The 12434-nt window shown below is 45.2% G+C and overlaps 3 protein-coding genes across 3 annotated transcripts; all 3 read right to left on the bottom strand.

Annotated features, from left to right (window-relative positions):
- Window positions 1-3341: 3341 nt before the first annotated feature.
- C922_05680 (hypothetical protein) lies at window positions 3342-4919 on the bottom strand (the record flags this gene model as incomplete). The annotated part of the gene is made up of 1 exon (XM_008821251.1): window positions 3342-4919. One exon carries the CDS (start codon window positions 4917-4919, stop codon window positions 3342-3344), a length of 1578 nt encoding a protein of 525 aa, XP_008819473.1.
- A 293-nt stretch (window positions 4920-5212) lies between these two features.
- C922_05679 (hypothetical protein) lies at window positions 5213-5703 on the bottom strand (the record flags this gene model as incomplete). The annotated part of the gene is made up of 2 exons (XM_008821250.1): window positions 5213-5382; window positions 5577-5703. The coding sequence occupies 2 exons, from the start codon at window positions 5701-5703 to the stop codon at window positions 5213-5215; spliced, it is 297 nt and encodes a 98-aa protein (XP_008819472.1).
- A 2417-nt stretch (window positions 5704-8120) lies between these two features.
- C922_05678 (hypothetical protein) lies at window positions 8121-8507 on the bottom strand (the record flags this gene model as incomplete). Its single annotated transcript, XM_008821249.1, has 1 exon — window positions 8121-8507. The coding sequence occupies one exon, from the start codon at window positions 8505-8507 to the stop codon at window positions 8121-8123; it is 387 nt and encodes a 128-aa protein (XP_008819471.1).
- Between the last annotated feature and the right edge of the window lie 3927 nt (window positions 8508-12434).

Raw genomic sequence — 12434 nt, 5'->3', positions numbered from 1 at the left:
TGAAAAATAAAAAATAAGGGCTAAAAGTATGAACTCAGCTGGATAAAAGGAATTACTGAAGCCAGAACCGACCTTGCTAGAGAAATGACAAAATAGAAGCAACAGTATAATCCCCAATCACAAAGAAAAAACCCTTGCAATATACTAGACCTATCGACCGTGCGGATGAAAAATCAAAGGAAGCATACGTGCCAGGAAAGAAAAAAAGGAAAGGAAAAAATCTCAAAACTAGCTCCAAGAGTAGAACACTGAACACACTCACTAGTCAGCACTAAAACTTACGCATCAAAGGTAAACAAGACAGACCTGTGGCCCCCCCTGAACCCGAGACAATAAGAAAACAACACCTACCCCCCCAATGATCAGATAACCCACTAGATCAAACTCCTGACCGCTAATTGCAAGAACCCACATGATAAGGCCCACCAGGAAATCCTATCCCCTGAAAGATAAAAAGCCAGTGAAACAAGCTAAGTCATGAGGCATATGCACAAACACGTAAACGAAACAGACAATCAGGGCAAAGTTATCAAGTAACCGATCCCCCAGAATCTATAACATGTAGACCATAAACCGTGAGCCATACACGTCGATTCAAGGCCAATGGAGAATGAAAGATAAATCCTAAAGGCGAAGCCTGAGGCAAAATGACATACCCCTAAATCATGATCCAGCCACATTGTGCCAAAAAGGACAAAAAAGGATAAAAATTATCGCCTAACCTCCGAAAACTCAAGGTACTGGATCACAAAAGCCTAATCGGTAAACCTTATGCCCCAGCTGCATAGGACTACAACGTAACACCTGAAACATGAACATCGACCATAAAAGCTGAGCCCTGAAATGTAAGCCTTCCCACATGGGAAATAATCCTTGAACCCTCCAAATGGCCTTGAAACTTACCCAGTAATACCAACAGGAAACACAGAACTCCCCACCCCTACCACCGGAAGCCTCTTCTCTAGACCTGACCACAAGAACAAAAACTCGACCCTGGAAAAAAAGCACGAACTTCCTCAACACGAGAAACACAATAGTAACCACTAGAGGCTAAGCCCTAAAAGCACGAAACAGAACCAGGGATCCTGCAAAATAAGCAGCTAATCATGATAGACTAAACCCTGAGACAGGTCCAAGAGTCCCAGGGCACTAAATGATCGAAAGTACAGTGTAAGGAATGGAAAAATAGACCTTACAACGAGACACTAACCCCTAGATCTTGGAACCTAAGATCCAGACCTCCCCCCTACCAAAGGGACAGAGGATCGTGCAACCTGAACCCTGAAAACTAATCCTGAGAGGTAAATCCTAAAAATAAAATCTGAACAGTAAGAACCAAACCCTGACAGCCCAAACGTAAACATAGAATCCAACAACAGAGCCCTGAACCCTAGCGCCTGAGCCAAGACCGTGGACCCTGGACCCTGAGCCCTATCCACTGAGCGCTTGAACCCCCAAACATGAAAACTAAGGACACACCCCTTAAGCCCCAAGCCCTAAATCTAAACCTAAACCCTAAATCCTGAGGCCTGGACCCTGACCCCTGAAAAATCAAACCTAAGCCTAGACCATATGACGTAGATCCTGAAACCTGAACCCCTAAAGCCCTCAACTCCTGACCCCTAAGCCAGGAACACCAACCCCTAGACCCTTAACACCTGAGAAATAGACCATGACCCCGGAGCCTGAAACATAGACCCTGATCCCTGGACCCTGAAACCTAAAGCAGAGACCTGGATCCTGAACCAACAGCCCTGAACCTTGAACCCTGAACCCTGAACCCTACACCCTGAACAATGGGCCATAAACCCTAAAACAAAAATCCCTAAACCACTAAACCGTGAACCTAAACGCTGAAACCTAAACCTAAATATAGCCGCAAACCATGAACCCTAAACCCTGAACCATGAACCATGGACCCTAACTCGTGACCCCTAAACGCTAACCCCTGAAGATTAACCCTCAACCTAAAAATAAACCCTGAACCGTAACCCAACCCCTGAACCTTATCACCTAGACCTAATTCCTGAACCCTGAACCCTAAACCCTAAACCTAAACACTGAAACCTAGACCAAGAGCCCGGACCCCTAGAAGCCTGAACCCTAAACCCTGAACCCTAAACCCTACACCCTGAACACTAAACCATGAACCCTAAAACTAAACCCTGAACCCTGAACACCATAAAACTAACCCCTAGACCCTCAAGCCTAGACCTAACCCTAAACCCAGAACCCTAAACCATGAATCCTAAACCCTAGAACCTAAACCTAAACCCAGACCCCTGAATCATTAACTCCTAAACCTGAATCCTAACCATAATCCTCCAACCCTAAACCTAATCCCTGAACCCTGAACCTTAAACCCTGAACACTAAAGCTGAACCCTAAGCCCTGAACCCTAAAGCCCCTGAAACCATAAACCTAAAACCTGAACCCTAAACACTAAACCTGAACCGTGACCCCTAACCACTGACCCCTAAACCTAGACCCTGGAAACTGAACCGTTGAAAACTAGATCCAAAACCCTGAACCCTTAACTCCTAAAGCTGAACCCTAAACCCTAAACCCTAAACGACTGAACCCCTAACCCAGAACCCTGACCATAATCCCCCAACCCTAAACCTAAACCCTAAAACCTAGAAGTTAGAACCTGAAACCTAAACCTAAGCCGGAACCATAAACCTGAACCCTAAGCACCTAACCCCGACACCCTGCCCTCTGAACCCTAAGCCTAGCCCCCAAGCCCTGAACCATAAAACCTAAATCCTAAACCCTGAAGCCTAACCTTGGACCCCGGACCCCTAGCCCTAGACTCTAACTCTTAAACCTGAACTTCGAACAGAAAAAAGTAAGAATAGACCACCACCCCCTAAATTGAAACAACAATCACTACCCCCCCCCATGCCAACGGCAGGGACAACGACACCAATATCTCCGTTCCGCCCACTGAGCAACGTGTACTCCTCATTTCATGGACGCTATCAGATCTAGTGAGCATATCCTCCCGACTCAATCACAGATGCCCACATTCAACTGCCCCGTGCCGCTGCTGCTGGCTCCCTGTTTTCCTCGACCTAGACACACACGGGAAGGCCAGTCCCATCTAGGCCGTAAGGAGTCTCCTCACTGGAAGTGGCCGGGTGCCTGTGAGCTCCATCGGATCTAGAATTGGCAGTGGTCTACCTATTGGGGGGGGAAAAAAAGGAACCATAATAAATTCCCCGCAACCAGCTTCGTTCAGAGTTCAGATTTTTTACGGTTTAGGGAGTGTTCCGCTGATTCATCTAAGTCTAAACTTACTCAAGAAGAAAGTTCAAATGACTGCAGAAATTGGTCCCACTCTAGTCTGAGGTGGTTGGGCCATATCTTATAGCGTCAGCTGTACCAAGAAGGGCCGGTCCAGCTGTTCCCGGCCCCCTTCTTCTCCTCCAGTAAACTCTCTTCAGACCATACAGACTGGCAATCATTAACAACGCGCCTAAGACCCCTCCAGCTATAGAACCCACTCTAGTAGACTTGTCTTCCTCTGTGGGAAGTTGCCCCATATTCTCCCCCTGCAACGTATCCGTTGTCTCGACATGGTGGGTTCCAGTGCTTGACTGACCTGTTATTTCTTCCTCAGCCGGTTCTGTCGAAGTTAAAGTCCCGGTGACTGGAGTCAGAGTCTCTGTGACTCTTCCTGTCCGTTGAGCTGGCTTTGATGGGAGCTGGGGGGGTGGGCTTGGGCGGCTTACCCTATCCTGTTCCGGACCCCTCGGAGTTGCCCTGCTGTTGTTGTGAGGGCCGGGGGATTCTGCGACTTGGCGGAGTTGCCTTGATTTCTCGCTCAGCTTCTGTGCCGCCTCCTGTTTCGAAGAGGGCTGTCCGGGTACCCATACCGCAGCGGTCGAGGACCTATTATGTTGTTCCGTTGTTGTGTGGACCCAACCTGCCAGCTCGGGCGTCAGTTGACTAGGTGGCCTGGTCTCGGGTGAACCAACTGCTAGAGGGGTTCCCGTCTCGGTTTCAGTAAGTGTTAACCGCGAGACGTTTTCTTGTGAGGTGGGCATCACGACTGTCCGGTTCTCCTTTCTCCAGATGGTCAACCTAGGGGCCTTACTGGTACCTGTTCCCCCCTCACAATTCAATACCCCCCCCTCCAACTCACAGGCTCCTATTCTATCCAACTCCTGCTCCCCATTCGTTATAAAACTTGTCAAGTCATAATTACCTTCGTACTTTCCGCAATTGATCAGACCATAATATATACTTAATAGAAACCCCAGTCTTAAGTAGTTGTCTCGCTGGTCTCCTTCAGCGGGTTCCAGTGCCTGTAAGAACCCCCCCAAGTTCTCCAGAGGATTGTTTGGCTCGCCCGTTTTTCTGTTTCCCAGGTCTAGTCCTATAGTGTCCCAGACGGCTTGGCATAACTCTTTGACCTGGCCGGTGGGGGGTTGGTCCAATCTTTGCCACCCTATTAAAGCCTTTATGATACAGGTCAGGGATACCAAAATTGCTTGTCCTTCACTGGTGAGGGACCAGTCCTCTGAAGCAGAGTCGGGGGATTCGGCCGGCCAATGGTTCTTGTCCCAGATAGGGATGAATCTTTCTTTGGTTTTGGCCTTTACTTTCTGGATTTTTAAGGCTTGGTACATTACACACGTTAAAAAATTCATCCATGTAATTTCATCCTTCGGCCCGGCCCAGATCTCCTCCACCAGAGGACTTTGGGTTCCTCTCACCTCACCCCATACCTTGGACCCTCTGCTGGAAGTGAGTGCCTTTTTCCATTTTCCTAGAAATCCGGGAGTGGATCCATCCTCGAACCTATACTTCCCCAAACAATACCTATTCAATCCTGGCGTACAGGATTTTCCACTTGTCGCTATAGGTAGATTGGCCCAGTCTTCCTCCACACCCTTTATCTTCATACTTCTCATCCTGTTCTTCCTTAGGGTCGATGTTCCAGTTCAGTCTACTTGATCCTTCCGTGATTGTCCTCCGCGCCTGAACTACTTTAATAGACACCCGTCCTTCACTCTTTCTGTTGGCTCTTGTTTGGTTCCGCTGTCGTGCGTCTATTTTAATCCTTCACTGACTGACTCTCCTGTCGGAATCAGGGCGCTTCGGCGGGTATGGAATGCTTTCCCTTCTTCTTCCTTTCCCTTGATACCTATTTATCGTAACCCATGCATAAGCTCTTTAGTCTTATCCTCATGACTCTGGCTGCGTCCTAATCCTTTCCTCTGGAACTCCCTATTCCTTCATATTCCTTCATCCGACCCTTCCTACTGCAGAAGTCTACTGGACACTTCAGTTGCCTTCTTGATCCCACCTCACCTAACCTTCTCTTGGGAGTCGATGATCTGGTCAGGTTGGCCTGTTTCTCACTTTTACAGTTTACTACCGAGTTGAAGCTATTTAGGTGTCTCTTCCGCGTCCGTGTCTAAGCTTTCTACATAGTCGGCTCCTCATCCGACTTGAATGAGCCTCATCCGTAGGATCCCCCTTTGCCTTCCTCCCGGGGGCAAGTCCTGTTCCTTTCCCTTTAGCACTGTGCTATCCAATCTCTCCTGAATGGGAGATTTTACCCCTACCCGCCGTCAGGGTCCCTGGTCTGGCTCCTTTAGACTCGACTTCTTCCTCATCCCCCAGAAACTCTACGCCTTGAGGACTTACGGCTCCCTTTAGATCCTTCTTTCGTCTCGCGCTCTGGCCCTGCATTTAATAAGAAGTTCCAGTTGCGCCGGTGTTCTTAATATATACGCCCCCCCTTCCGGATGGACGGTCGGACGCTTTTATCCTCTCTCTACCCCCCCGTTCATGGCCTCGCCGCCTCATGCAGCTAAATGTCCTATTCCGTCCTACACCCAGCTGTCTATATGTCGCGGGCTCCGCTGACGTCACGGCAGCCTTAAGTTTTGCCTGTCACTGGCGGCTTGTTCCCGTTTATCTCTAATCACTTCATGCTGTGCTGCTCCGTGACCGAGGAACCATTTCCACGGCTATATTCTTGACCTGAGTCCCTTCTCTCTTCTACTGCTAGAGGACAGTACCTCCTATTGTTCTGCCTCCTGCTAGCTCCTCCAGTGATTCAATCTGTTCTTCCTCGTTTTAGGTCCTCCACTCCTTACTTGGCTGTCTCACCTCCTCTCTTATTCTTTGCAGGATTTTGGGACTTCTTCCTATCTTCTGGTTCGACTGCTATACACCGGTTTGTGTGGCTTCTCTTACCCTTGCTGTGCTTTCTCCCCCCAGAGTTGTATTCGTCCGTTGTTTCTACTCCTTCTCACCCAAATCGTTCCTTCAACTGTTCCTATCACCTGCCCCTCCGAGTTCTTACCTCGATCTTCTGCCTTGCCTCTCTAATTCGTCCTGTATTGTGCTCTACTCCTCCATCGTCCCTTGAGGGGCCGTTAGAAGTGGGTGGCCCCCGCTGGGAGAGAACTGCCTCCCAATAGGAGTCCCTTCTTTCTCTTACGTTATCAATCCCTGTGCTTTCTGCGGCGCTAGCCTCTTATCCCATCGTCATCTTATTCTCCGTGAGCTCAGTTAAGCCCATTCTTCTCTTTCCTTGGGGTTGTTGGTCGATGCTCAGCCTTTCTTTCCACGAGGGGATCCCCTTAACCCTCGGCTCTGGAATTCCCCCGTTGACTTAACCCTTTCTTTTGGTTATTCTGCTTCTTCTGGGGGGCAGACGGAGTTTTCATGGGTGGGGTTGCGGTTGCGTCTTGTGCTGATGCCCGTGTTTGTTGATTTCTCCTGTTTGACCCCTACTGCCCAGCCGTTTCTACTTATTTGCACTCCTGAGATTAGCTCCACCCCCATCGGTTATCCTTCATTAATCCCGCTCTTCCTTCGACTTCCACTTCAGGGTTTCCTTCCTTATGGGGGGAGCATCATTAGGTCATAGCTTGGGGCCCCCCTAACTTCCCTTAAAAGTCAGGATTTTTCTTGGACTCTGATCGTGCCTGGGGGTTAACTCATACGCTTCTAGAGGTGTCATCCCCCCCTCTGGGACGCTGGAGGTTTGCGAATCCTTCGGGCCGCAGTTACTCCTATAGGAATTCATCTATGCCTGTTCCTTCTGACTTCTTTGGTTAGAGACCTCTTGACTCATATCCCCCGTTTGTCCAGGATATATCTAGACACTAAAGCCGCTTGTCCCTATACCTATAGACTTCATGACGCAGTGTGAGTGAGTTCACCTTTCACTTAACCTAAGTTCTTCATCTTCCTCATAGGGTCCTTCCCGTCCTTTGTTGCGGTATAGAGTAGCTCCTATCCTTTAAGCTTACGTCTCTCAGTCCCTTATCCGGTATTCACCTCCCATTGTTTTTGTTTTATTATTAGACGGTGTGTCCCCGCCTGTCCAAGTAACTTTTGTTGATTTGTCTTATTCCTTCATAGTTGAGTTTGGTCAGCTTCTTAGTCTCGGCTTCACTTCCCTTTGGGTTCTGGTACGGTCCTTTCTTGAGTTTGTGTTTTCAAGTGTGCCCATATCCCTTGAGCCTTTTTAGTTGATACGTACTACTCCTTTGATTCAGCTGCCCCTTCAAAACCTCCTCTTCGCTCACTTGGGTTTCTGGCACTTTTCCCTTCGACCTTAGGAGGGTTCCTGAGGTGCCATTAAACCTTTTCATCCTCCATCCAGCCTTCTATTCCCGCCTATTTATTCTTTTTCTATAGCTGAGAGTGCTTTTCTTTGTCGGAAAAATTCTTGTTTGTTCTTGGCGGTAGGCTCCCAGAGTCAGCTTTAGGAGTTGCCCGTCTGGGGGAGACTTACGCCTCCTTCTCTCCTAAGTCTTAATACCCTATTCCCTGGTTCTAGCTGCAGGTGCTTCGTCCTTTCAGACTACCTGACTCTTAGTTGGTATTGGGCTGTCGCACTTCCCTTCCTTGACGCCTCCCAATGACGGGATCATTAGGGGTTGCCGTTCCCCCTAAACCAATCCTGTTTTTCCTGAATCTGTTGTGCCCGTTTCTCCCATGTTCTCGTTGAGGCTGAGTGTCACTTCTTACTAGGGGCTCCTGAGCCGGGATTTTGTGGGTCCTACATTCCTTTGACTCCCTGAACGTGCTCCTGCCTTGAGGTGCCTCAGCTTTCTCAACCTGTATTCTTCCTACGCTTGCATTTGGCCTCATACTCTCCTCCTTCTTTTGATGACCCTTAGATCTCGCCCTCGGTTCGTATTTCGGCGGCGTCGATTGCTGAGGGTGGTTCCTGTTTTGCTCCTATTAGGCACTTTCTCTATTTTCATAGCTACTTCTGCAGTTCCAGTTGGAGGAGCTGTTGTGTTGCTGTTGTTCAATTTTGTAGTTTCCTGTCGTTTGACTGGGGCGACGTATGGTGGGGTCGTAAGCTTGAACTTCTCCCTGCGAGTTACTTCCTCGTGTTTTAAGTGGCATCGGTCATTTTTCGTCCATCGCTCACTTATGCGATGCTTATTTTCCCGTTGGTTCTCTGCTAGTGGATCCCCCTCGGGGGGTTCCCTGGGGAGGCTTGGGTAACAGCCCTGGAATGCCATTTTCGAGGTGGGATGGTCGAAGTCCCTCTTCAATTTCGGATTGTTAGGGGAGCGCACCTGCTGTGTGGTTGTGAGATTTATCCATCCTTTATTAGGTTACTCCGGCTTTGATTTGGGAGTAATCTTATATTCTTGAGGCGCGTGATTAAACCTCGTGAATTTTTCTTTCGGCCGATTTAGCTACGATTTCCTGCTCTTTTTCCCTTTCTGCCAGTTAGTGGCCCCGACCTGGCCCAGGAGCTGAGAGCTGACCGCTTGGAAGGCTGTTCTTCTGCCTTACATCTTCCCTCATCATCATCAGCTCATCTCTCAGATATACGGATTCTCCTTAGATGATTTCTCCTCAGACTTCTTGGTGGTCCCTCCTTCTCCTTTCTTTGCCTACGTATGGAGATTCTCTTCCGCTCCTTGGTCCGTTTCCAATTATGGAATATCACGTTCCTCTTACTGATCTGGTTAGGCTCCTGGTTGACGGAGTATTTGGGATAATTGCTCCTGATCTACTGTTCGCTACTAACGACTTATCCTTATCTGGACTATCTAGATGAAATCATCTGTTCTGATAATGTCCTTAGGTTAGCGCGGAGAGTTCATCCAATATGAGACGACCTTTAATCTTGTCTGATACTTCTCGTCCTCTATTTATCAGCCTGCTCTTTTTACCCGTGTTGGCTGCCGGCGCCTTCTGAGAATGAGTCCCCCTTTCCCTCTATGTTTAGGGGGGAGGGGATAATGCTAAGAGGTCTATTCGTCTTCCTTAGGATATTTAATCTAACTCCTACTTGGATTCACAGTCTCTGTTGCTGAACTTTTTGGTTCATCGTCGCAGTTAGTGAAGGGAGGATGAAGTATGCTCCTATTGCCTACTTGCGTGTAGCAGCTGGCTGCATGCATCCTTAACTTTTTCCGAGTTGATCATTCCCTAGGGTCTGATTAATCTTCTTTTATAACACTCAGCTTATATTTTCATCTTCTATCACTCTATTCCTTTAGTTTTCATCTTTCTCTACTCCTAGAACTTTCCTATAGGCGCCTGAAGATGGCTCGTGTTCGAAGAGCGACACCAGCCAAAGTTTGGGCTTTTCTGATTTGTCTTTCCACGCTCACCCTATCCTATATTTTAATCCCCTTATTCTTTTGGCTTGTCTTGTCTAAACTAAACATTTCTTCCATTCCCCCATATATGTTATAGGACAGATTTATATTTCTTCAGGATGGGATTTTTAATAACATAAGTTGCTCCTACTTCATCTCTTAGGCCCGATTGTTCTTTAATAGAGTTGCTAAGAGATTTCTTAATCGTTTTGGATTATCAGATCTACTTGAGGAAGTGATATATAGGACGGGTCATATAGTGGAGTCTATTACTAGGGGATAAAGAGAGTTAATGACTAAAGATTCCTTTCATAGTGTCCTCCATAATGTATAAGGGGCTTGGAAGGAATTGATCCTTTCTAGATGATCTCTTGATTCCACAATCACTCCACAATTATCACTTTAGTAATCTAATTACTTGATCTTTCCTTGGATCCCACCTTCCTTGATTTTATGCATTACTGGAAATGTAATCCACATTAGGATTGAACACTAGTCAATTTTCTCCTCCTGTTTAGTAATTTGAGAATTTTACTAATTATTAATGTATATTCATATCATATAATACTTAGGTGGTCTTAGAGACTTTAATGTTTTGGTTTTTCCGTTATAGCAGTTTCCTTTTTCTTTTTTTTTAATATTTCTAATCTCGCTATCATAGATCGGTGATTTCATAATATGAGGGATATACCATTATATCCTCTGATAAAGAACTAATTATACCTTTTATAATGATCTCATTATTTAATACGGTGGGCATCATAGGAAATATATCACGAGATTCTTATTTTTTGGACTAGAAACTGACGTATAATTGTAGATCTTCCTTCTCCTCATTCCTCCTGCTTAAATATTAGCCGAACGAGAGAAAGGAATAAACAAATAATCGGAATAAATCCAATCATTCACTATGCCGTTAAAATGTTTTTGGTTGTTTGTTATATTACCCTGTTCCTGTTAATCAATCCTAAAGAATAAGGGTGCTTGTAGGTAATATACTTTGGTGCTGAAGTTTTAAAGCTAAAATGACAGAATAAGCTGGGAAGCTGAGATGAAATAGGAAATGAACCCTTTCTTAATACCTGTAAAAAATAAATAAAAAAAGCCCATACCCTCGTAGCATGCCCAGATTTATGTTTTAGCTTAATCCATAGATATTTTATTCCTTAAGGAGATGATATATCTCTTAGGACTATTACTTTAGTGATAGAGAAGAATAGTCCTATCACATTAATTACACTGTGGAGGGCTTATTCTTGGGAGACAGTGACGGAATCATAAGGATGTTTAGTGATCAAGTTTGTTTTTTATAGTAATTTTGATAAAGTGAGGTGGGGAAAATCTTCCACATCGTCCAGTTCACAACTAAATCAGTCTGTCGGTGTAGGCTGTCAGATATATAGAGTATAGCAGTTTATACTATTCCAACCTAGCTGCTGTTATGCTATGGGCGGGAGTTTCAAATATTTTTTACAGGATTGTCCGGGAATAAGACTTGATACAAGTCATAAATGGTACCACAGAATGTCTTCAGTATTGCTCTTAATAAAGCGCGCGAATATTAAATCCTTGTCAACTCACCTATGATTCTTAACTTTCGAAGTTTTTGTGGATATGACTAATTCCATATTCTGTGTCTTCAGAATAATTCTACTTTGCCGGATGGGAACAATACAGTGGGGTTCATACGCAGCTTGGAGGCTGTCAACATATACTGTAGTGTACGCTTAGGTGCCTTTGATGAAAACTCTCAATTTAAAGTATGATAGGCTGGATTTTTGATTAAATTTAGTGAAATACGAATTTCAGTTGTGAATAATTCCTTAAAAAAACATATGTTCAGCTCACATTCCAATCTTCGCACCTCCTCTAAATGTAGTTTCACGCCTGAAGATGCACTTCTTTCTTCGTGTATTCGTCTATGGTGGCGTTCAAGGCTTATGGGTAGGCTCCCCACCTTTATATTTTCCTCTACATTCTGCCCGTTTCCTGTTGTCTATATTCCTCCTTAGGTTTGATTCTATTTAGGAATAACCGTTACTTTCTTCTTTTTCCATTTTGCGTCAAACCCTTCCTTTTTAAATCGATATATAATTTCCTTCTCGGGGCATATTTTTCTCTAACAGGATGGGTTACGCGCGACTCTTATGTCATGAACCGTGGATTTATATATAACACTCTGGCGCAACTTATCCACACATTACATGAGTAAAAGGGAGGCTTATTGCTTTTATTCATGCTCAATGAGTCTTCCCATTCCCAAAATACTGCTATATAGAAAAAGGGGCAGGACCTCTAAAAATTAAGAGGTTATTCTCATAGCCACTTTGCTCATACTATGCAAAGGAATAGAAAAACTAAAATCAAAGTCATATCAGTAGTGCGATCCAAAGAATTGGCATCGTTATATTCGAAATCAGGGCAACACAGAATATACAGGTAACAAAAAAACTCTCATGTTAGTCCTCGGACCACTAGGGACCCATGCAGTCAACGTAGATATTTTATGATTACGATTTTAGATACAACAAAGATGAACACTTTTACACTAACCGTAGAGACACCGAAGGTCGAAACTCTTTCAGAATCTACATCAGAAAGTTTGTTATATCTTTACAAAAACAAAATAGGTCTTAAGGAAGTTTCTAAAACTTCAAGGACGAAATAAATCTATTTTAAACAATTATATATTTTCATTCATAAAATCACAAAGGGTATCATAGGACATTACATCCTAGGGCAACAAATAAAATTGTAGAGTTTGTAATTCAAGCCATAACGCTCAATACAGATAGGAAAAAATTTAGAACACCAATTAATATAGGTAAGAAA

The sequence above is a fragment of the Plasmodium inui genome, assembly GCF_000524495.1.
Source record: "Plasmodium inui San Antonio 1 unplaced genomic scaffold supercont1.132, whole genome shotgun sequence".
Classification (NCBI taxonomy): domain Eukaryota; phylum Apicomplexa; class Aconoidasida; order Haemosporida; family Plasmodiidae; genus Plasmodium; species Plasmodium inui.
Note: the sequence above shows the minus strand (reverse complement) of the source record. Positions and strands in the feature narration are given on the sequence as shown.